Below are 20465 nucleotides of genomic sequence, written 5' to 3' on the forward strand. Positions count from 1 at the left end.
AGGTACACCTTACTGCAAGTAAACAATCATCGGAGGTGTTTCCCTCTTTCCATGTGTGCTGAAAAATGCAGCACACATGGAAAGGGGAAAAAACAACGAGAAATGTTATTTCTCCTTGTTACACCACCCCATGGGAGATAACACCATGTTGTAAATCTGGGAATGTGTGAAAATCTATGGGAGTTGCAAGGGAAAGCTCACTGCAACGCCCAAGTCATGCCTCCCCGATGCAGTGTGAGGCAACACAGCAGGTTGCTCTGCGTTACCTCACTCCACGTCTACAAGGCCATGAAAAGCCATGCAGGGTGGCTTTACGTGGCTTTGTAGATATGACTAAACCCTGGGCAACACCGAAACGTCACAAAAAGTGACGTTCCAGCGGCGCACATGGCTTATAAATAAGCCCCAAAGAGCAAAGGCCTCTGTGTGCTTTCAAGAGGGCTAGAGTGTTTCTGTTAGATGATCCAGGGTAGGCCACTGTAAATGGAAAGTTATACAGGAAACAATTAAAAAACCGTAAATGAAAAAGAAAAAAGAAAACTTTTTTCACAGAGGTTCAGAAAAAGTATTTATATGATATTAGGCTTACTACTTAGAGAAAGATGGGTTAATGGGTCTGCTTGTTTGCTGCGTGGGGCCGCGAGCAGCCAGGGGCATAGGAAGTTGGGTGCGGTGGGTGCTGGCTCGCCGGGTGTCATCACTGAGGGGGGTGACAAAATGGCAAAAATATGTGTTTTAACCGCTTAACCGCGGTGCGGCGGTTTAGCGGAGTGGCCGGGGCCTCGTTGGCCAACGGACGTGCGCAGCACTAGGAAGGTAGTGCGCGTGACAGCTGTTGGCGACAGAAGCACGCAAGGGGTTAAACACATATTTTTGCCATTTTGTCAAGCCGGGGGTGACAAGAAATTTTCCGCACCGGGTACCACCTGTCCTTGCTACGCCACTGCGAGCAGCACTGCCAAAGGTAAAGAAGTTGGAAGGGTAGTTTGGATGGGGTCTAAGAGCAGTGCCCTGGGCTCACTACAGACTGTCTTATGTAACTCGCCATTTCCGCAGGAGGCGCCTTCTAGCCAAGGATGAAAGTAGAACCGTCCGTAAGCAGACAACACATTGACTCGTAGACAGTTAATCCCCAGAAATATCAACACCGCTGCTTTGTTTAAATCCCTTTCAAACCCCCAAGAAAACAAAAGCAATAAATAACCCAGCTGGCATTTCTCAGTGTGTGGATTTTTTTAATGTTTTTATACAGTTTGTTTCCTTTGGCCTCGCTTCGTCGATTCATTTCGGATTCCAGCAGCACAGTATGAATGCGAGCGACTTTAGAAAAGGAAATCACATAAACTTTCAAAAACAAATCTCTTAAGACCGCCAATCCTTTATTTCCTCTGAAAAGCCTACTCCTTCTCACCCTGCGCATTTCCAGCCCAAAAGTCTGTGGCAATAATACCCTGCTGAAGTCCCAGAGACAAAAAAATGCAGATTGCTCACACAGGACGCAACAGAAATGTACCTTACGGCTATTTAGGATCTTAATGTTCTCAAACTTTATCAGGTCCTTCTGACATATACTCTGACATCACACCCTACTATCTTGCACTGCACCATTGGCAATACACCTATTGTCAACGTGGTGTAACTGTCACCGGCGGCCAGTCCAAGCCAGCTCCATGGCGTATGATACCAAGTTAAGTGGAGTGCAAAATTTGGAAAATCAAAATGGCGGTGTTAACTGGATGGTTTGTTAAATGTATGAGTGGAAGAGAGATGATCTAGGCCGCCCATACCTTCATGGACATTTTTCGTTTAATTGACATGGTGGATCATAATAGCCCAAGGCATGCTTTAGGATCTAAGCGCACAAAGTAAAGAAATTCATTATATACCAGGGATAGACAGACATTGAAAATGAGCACTTTTCACACACTTAGGTAGGTGTATTGATACAGTATCTGTCATTTCTTGTTGTCTTTACCCTGTTCCAGGAGAATATACACAGTGTGATTGGAAATGGGCCCTGGGCATCCCAACAGAGGACTTTATTTATTGCATAAGCGTCTACCACAAATGTTCTCTTTGGACTCGTAATGCGTACGTATGACCAATACAAAAACTATAAGAATCAACAATTTTGTACAAAAATACAATGTTTTAAAATTTCTTACACGCATAATTCTTACCGGTTATCAATATGAGTTGTACTATATATAAAAATCTGTATATATATTTGTAACTATGTTGTATTTGGGATTTTAGCAAAAGAAGATGTATTGTTTACATATTAGCTTACTAGGATTTGCCAAAAATTGAACGATCAACATATTTCTTCAGGTCCAATCACGATCAAGCTTTAAAAAGGCACACATGGAATAGGTGCTAAATTAGAAAATGTCGTTCTTGATTCAACTAAACAGTAGACTCCCATTGTCCTCAAGGAAGCAACCACAGTAGGCAAAGTCGATTGATCCAAAGTTCTTGGTGCCCGTCTTGAGTTTCAGTGAATCTGTTTCTCAGTGCTTCCTCTTTTCATTTGGTGGAATGATGGGTCCATTCCCAACAATTCTTATTCAAAGAGGCCTCAACGTACACTTTGCAAATGCTCACTCTTTTCCACTAGTTTACAGTCCGCTTTTACAATCCAGCGAGGGTAGCTGTAGGACACAAAAATGGAGAGATTCAGGTTAACCATAATTTGATACACTCTAAGTAGGCAACGGATAGCATGTGGATGAATTCAGAGACCAATGTGCACCTAAAATTAACTTAGGGTCTCAAAACAGTGATTTGCTGGTGATAAGGCTCCAATTTGATTTTCTGAATCAAGTATGACAAATGTTACCTTTGCAAAGCACATTTGCGAATGTGGAATTTCCAACAATGAGATGGAATATCTACAATTATAAATGTAGGGCTGGGGCAGGGTTTGTGGGAATTGCTGGAAGGATCATTCTGCAAAGGTAGGTGAACTCCACAAACTATATGAGTTTATGCATGATCTATGCAGGTAATTTCCAGCATACAACTGTTTGCAAATATACTCCTGTTAAGGGAAGATGAAAGTATGTTTCCAAGATATAAATAGAGAGGAAGTATCACCATATATAACGGGGGAATGCGTCGGGGAGGGGTTTCTTCATAGCCTAAAATATTTTCCTGGTAGAATAAAAATAAAGATAATGTGCAAACAAAAGCACATTGCATCATTTGAGTACTCCTGAATATCTATAAATGGTATACCTTCATAGGAGCTGTCTGTAGTGCACACTCCAAGTTTGGTCATTATAAGATAAAGTGTAATATAGACCAGTTAACAGCTTCTTTAATGAAAAAAAAAGGAGCATAAGAAACTGTAGTCGGAGTACTTAAAAAAAAACATACCCTCATTATTCTAAGTGTTCATGCTTTGTTACAGACTCTTAGCTCTTTTGATACCTAATGCAAAATTTATTTTTACACAATTTATTCATGATATGGGGCCTCATTCACAAATGTATTTGCACACTTAAGGTGAAATTAGGTGCACAAATAAATGTATTTATGCGTCTAAATTCAAGTTTCCTATTCAGAAAATATGAAATTTTACTTGGGAAAAAATCAAAACATAGATAAATTTACACCCACATGGGGGGATTTTACATGTGAGCAAATCTGCTCACAGGGACAGGCTGTGGGCAATCTGGAGTGTAAATGGCGTCTAAGTCAGTGAAAACTAACTTTTGGAGGTGCAATAATTCCAGTTGAAGGCAGGAGAAAGCAATATATAGGGCAGTACACCAAACACACAAAAGGTGAAGGGAGCAAATAAGTACTAAGCATGCTCCCCATGAGGACATTCCACCCGGAACTAATAAACGAGACCCCTCTACAAGGACACCCAAGAAGCCTCAGATCAGTTTTGGCTGGTTAACAGTAAGTTCTAGCTTACATTCTGTGGCACAGAAAGCAAGAGACCCACGTATGGGCATCCTCTTGGCTTCTTCAAGTGTTAAACAAGGTGATGGGAGGAATACTTGCAGATAGTTTAAACCATTGGCAATCGATGTGGGGCGGCATTCCAACCTATAATTTTTCCCACTGTGCCCCTCTATTGTTTTTACATGTTTTATTGTTGTTTTTAAGTTAACACCTGTAACAGTTTCTACACGTCTTAGAAGAGTGCCAACAACATAATTCCCGTAAACAGGAGTGTAACTGCCTTATTTCCCAATGGTATTCACATTGTATAATATCATTGTTAGGTAAGTGTTTCATTGAACATGCAGTGACAAAATGGGAAGACAATCTCAACAGTATTAAAAATGAGGGAAGAATAGGGGATAGATAGGAAGCATATCAGATGCGAGGGAGAGGTATCAATAAAGCAAGCTGGTTGGATATAAGCTGAGGGCAGGAAAGTAGAAGTCTATCATTCCAATCCCCAAACAGCAGAGGACAATGGTAAATGGAAGGGCCAAGCATATCCAGGATAGCAGTGGGGAGGAGGGCCCTCCTGGACAACAAGCACCATAGCGAGGATTAGCAGGATCACGCGCACAAAAGGTGATGCATGGTAAGGGTCATCAGAGGCTGGGTTGCTCCAAGCATGCTGGAGGGACAGAAATAGGTCACTTCTTGCGCAGCAGAGTGGGTAGACGAAGGAGAAGAGGTGTCGTCATCTACCAACCCTCGGACCTTGAACAAAAAAGCATGGAAACGGGGTATTTCTGGAGCCCCCATGGATGCCTCTCTTCTCAAAGAGCGTCCCCGGCCACAGGCCAAGCCTGAAACAAAAGCTGCAACATCATCAGAGCAGGAGGGAGCAGAGCCCTCCAGTGGGGTGTGATGATGCGCATGGCCAGAGCCAAGGCCAGGTCCAGGAAGTGATCTTTTGATTCTATTTTTGGCAGTGTGTGAGAAACTGTTGAAAATAGCAATGTGTATGTACATAAGCGGCGTTCATTTGTGTTCACTGTACCCCTTGTTGTAAGCAGAACGGATATCGCTAAAACACTGACTGTGTTATCCCGCTAGCATAGACCCATGCACACACGTACACGACAGCCATTTTAGGTATCATGGTCTCCTTGTTCACGATCGATCATCGGCACACTTCCCTGACCCTGCAAGCTTCCCCCATGCACCCTGACCGCCCCCGCTCTCACATGCACAAGTCATGAGCCCTCCCCTATGACTCTGTCTCTGAGAATCACACCCCGCGCCTGACCAACACCTCCTTTCCTTCCATGAATACCCCTCCTTTGATGACCCCGACCTCTGAGCCTGAATGTCTGCACGGACCGCTGGTCATCCCTTAGCCCGAGGATACAGTTTATTGCCCACTACTGTATGCACTCGCCTCTCTTGAAAGGAGCCACTATTGATCATGACCACCCCACCCCCTGAGATTCGACCAGGCGCACACATTCCAAAGGAATCAGCAGAACACTCAGCTGCGTGACAGCCCCTCCTATTGTGTGGAGGATAAGGGCCCCTACTGTAGCCACGTGTTGGAATATCTTCACACCTCACAATGTCTTGATTGTAATAAAGGACGTGTGTGCCATAAACCTGTGTATAAAAGACGAAGCCTCAGAGAAACTTGTTAGAGCACCTCCCGAAGACACTATGCGAGTGTCCCAAATGACACGCTCTCCTCATGAGAAATAAACCTTTTTCCTAGTCTTCCTGCTTCCAGTGCCCGTCTCTTCATTCGGTAATTATTTATGATGGGAACCAAGAGGCGCCTTGCGCCAGCAGCCTGGGCATCCGGTGCGTTATGGGCTGACTTTTCCACAATTGGCGTCCCAACGCGGGGTCCATCAGCGACATAAGGTCCGGTAAGAGAGGTCCAGACGATGGGGTGAACATCTAAATGATTGGAGTATACCTGCCTTGAGAGGGCCCTCGTCCGGCTGCCGATTGAATGAACTTCACCGATTCCGAACGGACCTCTCTCAAGTGACCTATTGTCCTGACTGGAATCCCACAGGAATGCTGCGGTAAAAACATGGAGAAAGAGAACGATCGGGCGCTGGAAAAAGGAAGGCGAAGAACTGTCCACATGGTCCGGTCCGGGTAAGGTCGTGACACACAACAAATTGCGAAATTGATTGATTGATTGTTTGAAAATACTAGTATTACTTACTTTATTGTCTCTGAGAGATTCTCTATTTGCAAACAAGCACAGAGTCGCCATACTCTGTTTAGTCTTTGCAGATAGTGAAGGATAGGTAATGCAGACTTTTGTCCCCATTGTAATCCGTCATACCTATTTTTCTCCCCATTGATTGATTGTTTGATCGAACATTGAATTGTTCGAAGTTGGTTCTCTTAAGGATCTTCTCTGCCTGCAAACGGGCAAGAATAGGAATATTCTCTCTCCCTTTGCCGATAGTGAAGGGTAGGTAACGCAAGCTTTTAACCCGTCGTGCCTATTTCATTCTTCATTGATTGATTGGTTATCCAAACATTGACTGTTTGGAATTGGTTCTTTTCTTGGAGGTATTCCCTGTTTGCAAATAACGTAGGAAAAATCTTTGCAAGTAGTGAAGGGTAGGTAATGCGGACCTTTGTCCCCCGTTGTAATCTGTCATGCCTATCTACTCCCCACTGATTGATACGCCAGTTTCACCCGGACCATTTACTAGAGGTAGGTCATCTGGCCCGACCAGAGAGCACCCCTAGTGAAAAGGACATATACAATAATAACGAAGTGATCACTGTATCCTGTTAACAGAAACTTTAGCATGAAACAACCTGGAAAGAAAGGAATAGGAAAACGAAATCAGTAGGCCACTGATGAACTTTTTATTAAATAACGAACAAGGAAAAGATAACAATACTTAATGATAAAACCTATTATTGTCCTAGAAACAAGAAACATTAGAAATAAGCCCGTAATAAGAAACCTGAAAATGATAAGAGAAGCCAAGCTTGACATTGCGACGGCCATGGGGCAACAAGGCTTCATCGCCCCTCGCTGCTCCAAACATGTCTGTCCCACCGCCTGCCACGCCCCAATAACGGCAACCTGAGAAAGATACAAAGCAGCAGACATCCGCCCCCATTCTGGAAACTTCCAAAGTGCAACAGGTTTACGGCTACGCCCAGCAACACATGTAGGGCGGGTCCTGCTGCCAACCGTCGGCCGGAGATCATAAGAGGCCGAGGCCGACGGGATCCGGCCGCGGTGGCTGCTACGACAACACTGGAGAGTTGCAGGGGGGGGAATGTCCATGTCCTCGACCCCCCCTCTCTCTCCCAGTCTGGACCGGCTTCCATGGGAGGTCTGGGGGTGGAGAGGCCGCTACGCCAACAGCCCGAAGGCGGCGCCGCGCGCCAAGGCCTGTCCCCAGGATGGACTAAGGGACCCGTTCCTGGGGCCGTAGAAAAAAAAAGCGTCCGGCCACCATCAACCAGAGGCCCGGCCCGAAAGCATGCCAGGCGCCACTTCTTTCTTGTATAATGGCTGCGACAACCCTGGGGGGGATGTCTTGCACATGCCTCCGACCCCCCCCTCGTCCTCATCGCCTGGTCCGGCCATAACAAATGTCAAGCGAGACGCCGTGGGGTGCACTGGGAGGGAGAGACGGTGCGAACAAGCCTCTCCCACCTCCCCAGGTGGAGGCTCCCCAGCTGCACCCTAGTCGCTCCACGCGCCCGGAAAAAGGGTTCATCCACTGTGGCGAATGCTGCGACACCTCGCCCGGCAGGTTGGAGCCCGTCCGCTCATTTGACCCCGCGATCGCCGGTAGCTGCCGAACTCTCAACATGGCGGTCGACCTTGCAAGAGCGGGCCCAGCATGAAGGAATGGCCCGGTCACTTGTTGACTCCACCATCATAAAAGTTCTCCACGACCTTGAAGATTCTAGAGGAGCCGCGGGAGTCCCCGACTCCCGCAGATACCCCCGATGGGGAATGACTGCCATGATTGCCCACGGAACGATGGAAATGTAGCCGCAGGACGTCGGCGCTCCCATGCTGGCGCCAGCCTCAGTTTGAATGACTAGAATCCTGCAGACTACAGTTCGGATCAGTTCCGGTGAAAACCCAGTATGACCCGGTAGGAAAAATTGTTGCCTCCCTCCCCTTTTTGACTGATAGTTCAGACCGCCGATCCTTTCTTTTGCCCTTTAACGGAACTTTTGGACTGCCAAAAGAAGCTCTGGGCCAACCGCGAGTTAGTGGAGATTTAGACTATGCCTGGATCTGCCTGACTGCACCCAAAATGGCGCCGATGCAAATGAAACTTTCAACTCCTTGTTGTACCCCGATTGTTCAGCCCTGGTGTCATGAGATATATATATGCAGGTTTTTTTAACCACATGAATTGATATAGGATGTGTACTGATTATATGTTCGGACAATTAATTGATTCAGGATGTGTACTGTCAGTTCGGGAAATGAATTGATATGGGATGGGTACTGGTTATATGTTCGGACAATGAATTGATATTGGATGGGTACTGATTATGTGTTCAGACGGTAAATTGACATCAGATGGGTAGTAATTGAACATTCGGACAATGAATTGTTGTTAAGCTTGGCGCATCATGATTATTGAAAATTGGAAGCCCAACACTCATGACACTCGCTCACACTGAAGTCTCGACATGATTTTATTGCACTTGTCGCACTTTTTATTATGAAATAAACGACCACCGACTCCATTAAAGTTTTCTGCTAATAAGTATCCCCACATATAACAGTTCCAGCCTGCTCCGTGGCCGGCCCACGGGGTTGTAGGCCCATATTTATGCACCGACATTCTTAGTAAAGATTTTTGGAAAAAGCAAATGTAGTTGTCACGTGTGAATTAGTAAGTTTCGAATAAATGACCACTGTTTAAGGATTAAAAAGTATAGTACGCAGAGATACTGCAAAAATGAATGGTGCAGGTTTTTGTTGTATGTACTTTGCACATTTTTGTACAGCTTAAAGCAACCGCTAAAAGACCCTGGAATTCAGTCTATACTTTATATGCTACCTGTATCAGAAAAATTGTGTTAAAATGCCCCTAGGTCGCTCCGAAGGAGTGCCATCTGGTCTCCCTACATACGATCCGTAATACCACACTTGGGTGACCTATGCTATCCACCGGCTTCCGATAATCATCTCTCCCACACTAAAAGGTTCATCTGGGCTTAAATGCCGAATTGGCAAGAACTGCGTTCCGGGGAGATAGACCGCGTATGTAGTAAGTAAAAGCCTTTTCGGGTTTATGCGCGCTGATGTATTCTTAAATGCTGCCCCCGCCCCCTTCTTTTTCCCTCTTTTCTGCAGGTCACGTTGGAACATCGGTTAAAAATACGAAAAAAGAAAATGGTGATCTAACGGACGAAGAGACGGGAAAAAGGCGTTCGATTATGGTGCCCATGCACTCCGAATAATACAAACCTAAACTAATGTGCTCACATGATTAAACCCTCCACACTTAACTAAATAGGGAAAGTTTAAGGAAAATTCCGAGGTAAGGATTACACAAGTACCCTCCGACGGGAGGACTAGGAATATTGCCGATACTTAAAGACCTACTACCTCCTTTTCGCATCCTCATAGACAAGTAACTAAAAGCTGCCCCATTGTTCTCCAACTGACACCAACTGTTGTCTCAGCCTGGAAACACATTTGCTAAAATGACTCGAAAATACCGCCGTGAGCATTAGCCCGACCAGGTCAGTTCATGACCAATTGCCAACGGCGTAAGTGTGTACAATCAAAGCCACCAGTAAGGGCAGCCGACGAATAAAAGAGAAGAAAAAGGTAAAAAGAGCTTAGGATGACAAGGATGCACAGCATACAGAAAAGGATAATTTTGGCCAATAACTATTTTATGTTTTGTCTTGGATTTTTGTATAATACATGTATTGTCTTCCCCGTCTGAGTTTGTGTGTACGTGATGTATGGACCTACGTCATCCCTCCGCTTGTGAATCCGTGTTACTTAACCCCTGGTGTTCTGTGTTGTGCGCGCACTGAATGGCCCATTATTGTACACGTCTCTCTCTCCTTCTCTCTCCATGTCATACGTGTACCGAATGGACCATTTAGGGGGCGGTCTCTCTCTCTCTCTCTCTCTCTTTCTCTCTCTTTCTCTCTCCAAAAGCCCCTGTTTCCTCTTTCCTTGTATGATGACGTTGTGCCCCTCCGGCACAAAACATAATTGGGTTTCCTCGAACGCAAAGGTGATCAGCAAAATTGACCAAAACCAAAACGATTGTGACTTGCCATATTACTACCTCTCCTTTCTGCAAAACGATAGAACCCGAGTTGGTAATGAAGGAAAGGACAGGTAAGACGACGGACGTCCCCTAATCTGGCCTTTTATAAGGGAACTATAACGTCAATGGTCTTCTGTTTCTCAGTTCGTTAGAAATGCGATCCCCAATGCCCCGATTGCCCCACCCCCCCTGCACCTAAGTGCGGATGTCCAGAGTACCCCACTTCTCCCGATCGACCCCAGCTCCCTGTCCAAAGCACCCACGCGCCCCCGATTAACCCTAGCCTCATGTCAGCTACCCACGAAACGTAATTGATGACCTTGATTAACGGTCATTCCCCAGGAAAGCCATGTTTAACATCTGCCCCCTCCCCCTTCTTCATGACGATAACGCCCCTGCTTGCAAGAGTTAGCAGACCCCGAAGGGAAGTGTAAGACTGTCAGTACCTGGGTTACAATGAAAAAGGGCGAGTCTCTACATAGGGGCTTTGAGGTTTTGAGTGATGAGATAATACACCATGTATAAAAGTCCAATTCCTCTCACCATACATCGCGCATGAACGCCACACAGGTCCATGAAATCAATAACAATGCACTCCTACAGACTCCATAAGTGACGACTTCTGACTGTGATCGATGAACATATCCCCCACCTACGCAGGATTGGGGACGGAATTGAGATGTATAAATGTCTTCTCCTGCCAGTTTTTCTAAAACTTGTTTTCTACCCATTCAAAGATACAATCACCGGAGGAGAGGAGCTGGACGTAACGCACAGCCTGGCCACAGATCATGGAGCACGTGTGACCACAACCAAAGGTGGAACTGCAGAGCAACGAGACGCGGGACGAGGCATAACTTTCAAACTCAGCAGATGGAGGAATGAAGGGCTGCCTTGAAGCCCTCGACTCGCTGACCCACTCGTGCCTGAAGTCCCCCGTCCCCTTTTGAGTCCGACTGTTGGGCTTGCCTGCTCGTTGTCCTTTGCTCCCTTGGTCCCTTGGTGTGTTCAAAGATCTGTCCCCACTCCGCCCTCTCTTCCCTCGATTATCCAACAAACTCACCCTTTTCGCATAAACTTTTGACTATAGAATGAGGTTTTGCCACGGAAAAAGAAAAGACACGCAGGTGCCCAGCTTGAGGCACCCCTAAGAAAATAAGTTAGGAAACAGGACTGAGATCTAACAGCAGAGGACTGATCGCACCCTGCAACGTGTAAGGATGAATCCGAGCTGGACCTATAGCTCCACCGCCGGTGCTCAGCAGCGCCAGCAAAAGAAGAACGGACTCTGTTAAAAGACATTGCGACAAAGACCCTCCCCCTTTCCAGAACTTTCTACTCACCCCTTGACTAATTGCTTGTATCGAATTGAATTCCTATTGCCTTCTAAAATGCTTCATCGGTCACTCATGTAGTTAGTTTTTCAAAAGTCTCTTATAGTACTGACAAGACTCGAAGGTATCAGAGCATTTTTCCTGTATGTTGATGTCACTGGAGAGAAAATGTGAACCTGATTTTTAATGTGTCGGAACATTCTTCCTTGATTCTACACTGACTAAACATTATGCCGATCTCTAGGCTTGTATGAAGAACCCAACAGATGTAAATTAACATGTATTGCATTCTGCCTCTAGCATCGACTAGGTAGAAATTGAACTTGCTTATGTAAAAAAGCGGCGACTGTTGAAAATAGCAATGTGTATGTACATAAGCGGCGTTCATTTGTGTTCACTGTACCCCTTGTTGTAAGCAGAACGGATATCGCTAAAACACTGACTGTGTTATCCCGCTAGCATAGACCCATGCACACACGTACACGACAGCCATTTTAGGTATCATGGTCTCCTTGTTCACGATCGATCATCGGCACACTTCCCTGACCCTGCAAGCTTCCCCCATGCACCCTGACCGCCCCCGCTCTCACATGCACAAGTCATGAGCCCTCCCCTATGACTCTGTCTCTGAGAATCACACCCCGGGCCTGACCAACACCTCCTTTCCTTCCATGAATACCCCTCCTTTGATGACCCCGACCTCTGAGCCTGAATGTCTGCACGGACCGCTGGTCATCCCTTAGCCCGAGGATACAGTTTATTGCCCACTACTGTATGCACTCGCCTCTCTTGAAAGGAGCCACTATTGATCATGACCACCCCACCCCCTGAGATTCGACCAGGCGCACACATTCCAAAGGAATCAGCAGAACACTCAGCTGCGTGACAGCCCCTCCTATTGTGTGGAGGATAAGGGCCCCTACTGTAGCCACGTGTTGGAATATCTTCACACCTCACAATGTCTTGATTGTAATAAAGGATGTGTGTGCCATAAACCTGTGTATAAAAGACGAAGCCTCAGAGAAACTTGTTAGAGCACCTCCCGAAGACACTATGCGAGTGTCCCAAATGACATGCTCTCCTCATGAGAAATAAACCTTTTTCCTTGTCTTCCTGCTTCCAGTGCCCGTCTCTTCATTCGGTAATTATTTATGATGGGAACCAAGAGGCGCCTTGCGCCAGCAGCCTGGGCATCCGGTGCGTTATGGGCTGACTTTTCCACAAAGCAGCCTGGGGAGCTTGCCTCCAAGGTTTGGGAATGACATCTGCTGCACAAGCTGTGTAGCAACTGCAGCCTGATACTTTGAGAGGGACCTGCAAGTGCACAGTATGTGGTGTAGGACAGCATTAGGGGACTTGACAGTGTGGCAAGTGGCATTCTCCTAAGTGAAGTATTGAATTATCTTGGCTGGAGTCAGGTCAGCCCTATGTATAAGCTCTATGTAAAATGAAGAATTGTATGAGTTCAAAGCTAGCTTTCCTAGAGACAGCATCAGGATAAGCCACTATCCCATTCCCTGTCAGAGAGTTCAAATGAAATCACAGGATTCAATTGTTTCCAGCTTTAACAAAAGATGATCTGCCTCCGGATTTAAGACATGCTGTCCAAGAAAGGGTATGAAATGTCTCTGGTAAAGAGATAGGACAGTTAAAAAGCGCTGAACCAGTTAAAATGAGGGTAAGTCCTGGGACAGTTTTGCCCAGAATAAAACAGTATAAACTTTCAAAGGCAGCAGAAAAATAATGAGACCCGATCTTGTAAAAATGATTGAGGAGGAATTCCTTCAGGAAGTGCTTTTTAGCCCCTGTATCTCTCCTTGGATAGGAATAAAGAAACAGAGTGGGGAATGGCTCGTTGTGAAGGATCTGAGAAAATAACTAAAATTGTCATTCCATGTTGTCCGTGGTACTGAATCCAGCAGTGATTTTGTTCCAAATTCCTTCAGCTGCAGAACAGAATATAGTAATTGACTTATGCCAAGTGCTCCTATCAATTCGTCTCCACGAGGAGAGCAAATTCTTGTTTGCATTTCAATTCCAAAATAAAGTTTTCATTTGGTATAGGACTCCACAATGGTATAAAGAAGGACTTTCAAACTTAAGTCACATTTTGAAGCAAGATCTAGTAAATTTGAGGTTGCCCTGTAACTCAGTCTTGGTGGAGTATAATAATGACCTACTGGTTGCATCAAAGACAAATTAAATTTGCTGAATCATTTACCTGAAAGTGGGCATGTGGTTTCCCAAAGAAAGAGGCAGTAGAAAGGAAGTAATTTATTTTGGGTGCAATATTGATAACAGTACAAGTAAAGTCTGAAAAGAATGTGTTTCTGTAATTCTGAAAATTAGTCCTCATACCACCCAGAGGGAGGAGAGTATGTTTCTGGAAATTGCTCACTACTGTCATCAGTGGATTCCAAATTTTTGTCTTGATTGCAAAACTTTTAATAAGGTTGATTCTCGGTGACATCAAAGATCTGGAACCATTTGACAAAGAGTGTTTAGAGGCATTCCGGACATTGAGAGAGAGTTCATGCAATGTACTCGCCCTTGGGATTCCTGATTATAATTTGACCTTCTTTTTGTATTGCCATGAGTGAGGTGGGTGTGTATTATTAATCCTTATCGAGAGACAATTTGGGACTATGAGACCAGTAGCCTACTTTTCAACTGTGTTGGCCCAGAAGCTGTAAGACTTCCTGGTTGTTTGCATGGCTGTTAAACAAAGTCAAGGAATAGTAATGGGACATACTTTAATTGTATATGTCCCATACTTAGTTTAGATTTTATTAACCTGTACAAGAACACAGCAAATGACAAAAGGGTGATTAATTAGATACAAGCAAGCCATGCTTGCAGCAGAGAACATATTGATTAAGAGATGTAATTCACTTAATCCAGCAACACTGCTTCATATTCCAGATAAAGGTAGTGAAGTCAGGGAGCCTGATGTAAATGAGGATAAAGATGAAAAACATAATTGTATTGCGGCTACAGAATTGTGTACCATACTGTGAGCAAGTAGGCTTTTTACAGGTTCACTCCCCACTTTTTGCCCCCATTTTGACTACTGGTGTAAATGACTCTGAGATTACCTCAGCCCTGCTAATCAGGACTCAGTGCATGTGCTCTGACTATTAAAATGGTGAATGTTTAATTGACTTACACCCAATTGGCACAGCCTAACTTACTTGAAGGTCCCAGCTAGTATATGGTACCAGGGTACCCAGGGCCCGTAAATTAGAGTGTCCCCTCAGGGTCTGTAGCACTTATTGTGCCACCCTAAGAGGGAGGAGGTAAAAATGACTTCCAGTACCCAGGGCCCGTAAATTAGAGTGTCCCCTCAGGGACTTTGGCACTTGTTGTGCCACCCTAAGAGGGATGAGGTAAAACATGACTTCCAATCTGCCACTGCAGACTATAAGGTCAGTTTTAATCTGTTAACTTGACTTTGCCATTTAAGGTAGAGGCAAAGCCCAGCCCTCTTTTTTAATATATATAAGACAGGGGGCTGTATATTAAAAAGTGGAACATGCGTTTTTCCATTTTCCAGCAGTAAAACCCCCAAATTGCTGCTTTTACTGAGGAAAGGCTAGTAAACACATTGGCAAGTACAGAGCTACAACCTGACATCTCAGCCATGCTAAGTTCTAAATGGGATTACTAATGTTGGTACTGTAAGGTATCAAAATAATCAGTGCTTTAAATCCTATTTAATGATTAAATTAAATCCAATGTCACTGGTGGGCAAAGTGCAACTTTAGAATTTTCCACTTTGCTTACCCAGAATTTCTAGTAATGCATACAAGGTCTGTCCCTGAGACAACCATTTGCCCTCCTGGGGAGACGTATGAACAACTCCCAGGAAAGAAAACAGAGACCTACTACTTGAGGAGGTATTACCTCTTCCAGGCAGGAAGCCACATGAGTTTTGGCCTAAAAGGCGAGCTTCAAAGGTGAAGCTGCCTTTGCAAAGCGAATGGAGAACACTTGAGAGAGAAGCTGCCCTACTGTTTAGGTCAACAGGCTGGCACTCTGGCCGGAGAGGGGAAACCAGTTGGCAAACTGTTTTTTTCAGGGGCATGTAGCCCCCCTTGGAAGCCACACATCTGGTGAGGGCTAGGGGGCTCTGGACACCAAGAGAGGTAGATATTCTGCCATGTTGTAAGTGGGCAGAATTATGCATCCTGGGATAGCCACATGTCACCCTTCATAGGAAGTGGTCGTCAGGGGGGGAGAGAACCTAGTAGCCCATTGGCTATTGATCGCGCAAAACCTAAGAGAATTTTCTGGGCATGAATAGGAACGCAGAACTGAGACCTCGACTGGACTGGAACAAGGACTGAAGACGGACCGAAGAATGACTGCCTTGCTGCATTGAGGAACCAGCAAAGAGAGGCTGCACCTGCTAAACCTGGTGGCTAGCAAAGGAAAATGAACTGTGCCTGCTGTGTTCTGCTTGTGGAGAATTAGTCTCCAGAGCTCAGCCGAAGCAAGAGGCTGTAAAGGTCAGTTGACCGACCTCCTCTTCACAGAACAGAGCCACAACAACTGAAGAAGCCTGCTGGGGTGAGTTGGTAGCCCAAATATTCAAGTCACTGTTTCTTGTTGTCGTGCAGTATGAGAGACCAGGACCTGACTCTCGAAGTTGCCCCTTAGTCTCCTGGACCCGAGAGTTTTCAGAGTGCAGTTTGGTCACCCAGGAGACACGTTATTACCCAGTAAAGGATGTGGCTGTAAATGCAATGACTGGTAGTCAAGTGGTGACTGGACTTTGGCCAGGACCAAGAGGACTTCGAGAGGCATCGACCCCAATCGCCAGGATCGCTTCAGGGAATACATGGACCAAAGGAGTAGCTGCATGAAGAGCCCCGGCAACCGCATTGCATCTACAATATCCTTAAGCATCTTCAGTATCCTGTATCCCTTACATCAGGACCATTCCATAGGAATCTACTGCAAAGCGATAAAAGTGCCAGACCTGACTGAAGACTGCTCGTACCTTTGAAGTAACGGTTTCTGTGGACCTTGCTGGTACCTCTGACTGGTTCCCTACCAAACTTGAGTGCCTAAAGTAACTCCAAGTAACCGCATTGACACTTGTCCAAGTTTTACTTGAACAAAGTTTCTAAGTGTCAAATTAGTTGAACTTGCCAATGCGTTTTTGCTGTTAAGGGAAAAAGTGCATACTGGCTATACCTTGTAAATTCTATATTTCTGGAATCCTCCGATGGACCTTTTTCATTGTGGTGTTTAAAAATCCATAAAAATACAATCAATAGAATTGGTGTTGGATTTCTTGAGTGTCTTGTGAATTTCTTCTTCAATTGTTTTGGCACTGTTTAAATGCTTAACACTTGTTCCTTTGAATAAACGTGGCTGCTCAGAGCCACAGCTAGCCAGGGTTGAGCTAAAGGATTGATAAACTAAACCTACTAGTCCTAAAGGGATTGATAAGTGTACTACACTGTGAAGTCGCACAGCATATAATACACCCCATTTCCTCACACAAACCAAGACCAGATATTAAAGATACTCCTCTGGTAATGACTAAACTGACTTTATTTGTTGAGTATTCCTCTTTGAAAGCCCACTATAGAGTATTGAAGGCTGTCTATGTAGTAAGCTCAATATCTGAAATTCTTGAAGCATCTGATCTTTCTGAATGTAACTTCAGCACAAGTGCCAGAGTTGGTTGCATTGACAAGAGTTTGTTGCCTGTCAGAAAAATGTGACAATCTATACAGACAGCCTGGATGGCTTTAGTGTCTCTGGTCATAGAGAGGGTTTATGTTATCTTCTGGAGCTTCCATAAAGAACAATCGCTATATCCTTGATTTATGAAAGTAATACAGAAGCGAAAAGAAATTGTTGTAGTCAACTGTGCTGCCCATAAGGCTGGAAAAGATCTGTTCACCTTTAGAAACAATTATGCTGATCAAATAGCCAGATATTATGCACTTGAGGATAACACAGTAGTTCAGTAAACTGAGAATGATGAATTAAGAATAAATACTATACAAAACGTAGACAATGTGAATTGTTTCTTATTGAGTTCAATTCAAACTTCTCTGAGCAAGTCGCGAAACTTTCAAGAGGTGTGCAACCATCCTTCATCCGACATTCAAGAGGAAGCTACAGAAGATTAAAAAAGAAGATGTGAAAAACTAGGAGGATTTGTATGTTACATCTTTAAACAAAAAACATTCTCACAGATGGTATGTTATATCCTATTGCAAGGTATTCTTATAGGCAATCTCATTCAGGGCGAGACTCTGTGCTTCGAACATTTAGAAAATATTGGGAAAACTTATTTTTTTTTAATGTGGCTGGAAATTTATGTTTGAGGTGTTTAGCGTACTATTCACATAGAAGTACCTCTGGCTATGTGTCAGGAAAAGATAGAAGAGGAGAAAAATGAAGATCGAGTACTATGTAGAAAGGGGGGGGCGAATTCCCTCATGACAAGAACCCTAACTCACCGTTAGGTGACGTGCTTCATCATATGGGTTTTCTCCTCACACTGTTGTGTGGGCTACAACTCCCCAAGGGGAGGAGCAGAGGTGTTTTCTCAGAAGATGAGCGTAAAAATACGGATGAATGAGGGGCAGAGTGCAGAAAAGAGTGATAAAGTGTTGTTTAAAAATGTGTAGCTGAGTCTGCTGAAAGTTTATTAGGTGGTCTTAGTGACATAGTTAAAAAGCAAGAGGATTAGGGATTCAACAGATATACCATAGGTCAACATGTTTCTGCCATCCGTGGGTCCCCTAAAGGGATCCAAAGGCATTCGTCAGGACCTATAGTATCAAGTCACTCTGCAAGAAGTGGTAAAAGTGAAAAAGAGAAACTGGAAATATACAAACCACCACTGGAGCTGTGTGGCCAGTTGTTCATCGTCCCTCTTCTTTTCAGAGGGATTCATAAACTAATGTGCGATATAGTCAAGTGCACTCTCCAAGCTCTTGTACTATCTCGTGGTGCCCAGCTGTAAGTTCTAGTGCTTCCTCCGATGAGATGTCAGATCTCCAGCCTGACATCTCATCAATCGCTCAAAAGATTTTTTAGTTCCTTCCACTAGAGGCTAGGAAAACAGTAGCTTGTTTCTTACAAGAATCAACATGGAGTGGGTGGAAATCGCAGAGTTCTACTCCATATAACATCAAAAAACTCTTGCAATTCCACGGAGTTCTGCCCATCCCTAGTTTGCATCTGTCTAACAGTGCGGGGCATGTATTGTTGCATTTATGGCTTGAATAACATCCAGTGTTGGCGCCGCAGTCCCTGTAAAGCTCTGTTGCCTTCAGTCAGGTCAGAGCTACAGGAGACACTCTTCTTGGGGAAGAGGAGGCATGCTGTGGGGGTTGGGTGGGCGGGTTTCAGGTTTAGTGACAGACTCTACCTGGGTCTTAGGACAGCCCACCTGGTCAAGCAATTCCGGGCTGCGCGGACTACCAAGGCAAAGTAGAGAGCAAGGAGCTACAGAATCTGATGACCTGTGGCCCCTGCCCCTTCTAGGAACTCCGACCTGTCCATGTACAGATATACTTACATTCGGTGTCACCTCACATAACCCATACATACAACATGAGGATGTGACTTGTCCATGACTTTAGGATTGGGCGAGGGTCCTTGCTATAGTAGGAGGGGCAGAGCAGGCTGGTTATCAGTGGTGGGCCATTGGGTCACTAGAGAAATGGGGGCATTTCACTAGAGGCGGGTGCCGCTCAAAGGCCGTGTTGGGGCTAGGTCACTTGTACATCCGAGGCAGCCTGTATGGAAAGTGGGCACTCTTTGGATTGGCTGGTGTCTCTGGAGAGCTGTAAGGGCTGGGGAAGAGTCCATCATATCTCCGGCATGTCTGCATCCAGAAGAAAACAAGTTACTTACCTGTAACTTTAGTTCTCCAGTATTGGAATCTTTCATAGATTCACATGCCTGAATCATTCCCCGTCGTCGAGACGGGAGTCTCCGGTATATAAAAAAGCAGTGTTTAGTAGTATAGCAAACTGAAAAGAGGCCTAGGCCCATTTCCCTTTTGCAACCCATAGCCTTTGTTATGTAAAAAAGGCCCACACTTTTCCCTGAACCAATCAGAGCTCCTCACCCTAGAACACTCCTGAGAGAACCTTCTGCCCCTCAGATTTTTCGCACACTTGTGCATATAACACACTTCTTGTGCTAAATCCGAGGTGAGCCTCTCAGGGGAGGAGGGTGGGTGCATGTGAATCTATGAAAGATTCCAATACTGGATAACTAAAGTTACAGGTAAGTAACTTGTTTTCTTACTCCAGTATTGGAACTTTCATAGATTCACATGCCTGAATCAGAATAGCGAGCAGTGAAAAAACAAAGGACATTTTCCTGATACATTACATAATCATGCAATACCATTAGAAAAAGAAGCATAATCCCATATACATATATACATACTTATATAAAATGTGACTTTGTAAACAAGAGAAATTATGGATGGAGGGATGCAAGAAAGGCTCACCGTTACTGGATGATATTCCGCAGTACCGCCTCTCCCACCGCCGCATCCGATTCTGCGGCTGCCTCCAAGCAGTAGTGCCTGGTGAAGGTGTGCGTAGATGCCCAGGTCGCTGCTCTGCAGATATCCTGGATTGGCACTCCTCCAAACAGTGCAGTGGATGTGGCCACCGCTCTCGTGGAATCGGCATGGACTCGTGCATTCAAAGGCTTTCCAGCAGCTTGATGACAGTAGACAATTGCACTGGAAATCCATCTGGCAATTCCCCTCTTTGACAGTGGGAAACCTTTTCTGGGTGCGCTGAAGGCGACGAATAACTAGGAAGACTTGCGAAACGCCTTAGTTTCTTTCAAGTAAAATTTCATACATCTCTGAACGTCCAGCGAGTGCAATACTCTTTCTGCCGCTGTTGATGGATGAGGAAAGAAACGCTTCAATACC

General features: G+C 45.0%; 1 protein-coding gene and 1 long non-coding RNA gene across 3 annotated transcripts in view; one reads left to right on the top strand and one right to left on the bottom strand.

The window, feature by feature from the left end:
• The window catches only part of LOC144828875 (uncharacterized), a 778691-nt gene that overhangs the window by 481169 nt on the left and 277057 nt on the right, over window positions 1-20465 (top strand). The gene's annotated exons all lie outside the window — the stretch shown is intronic.
• Window positions 2005-20465, bottom strand: part of COLEC12 (collectin subfamily member 12) — a 585337-nt gene continuing 566876 nt past the window's right edge. The window contains exon 10 of the mRNA XM_078687450.1: window positions 2005-2651. Coding sequence (XP_078543576.1) covers window positions 2632-2651 — 20 coding nt within the window. The 3' untranslated portion in view covers window positions 2005-2631. The remainder of the gene's footprint in view (window positions 2652-20465) is intronic.

Source organism: Lissotriton helveticus, chromosome 4_1, assembly GCF_964261635.1.
Source record: "Lissotriton helveticus chromosome 4_1, aLisHel1.1, whole genome shotgun sequence".
In the NCBI taxonomy this organism is placed as follows: domain Eukaryota; kingdom Metazoa; phylum Chordata; class Amphibia; order Caudata; family Salamandridae; genus Lissotriton; species Lissotriton helveticus.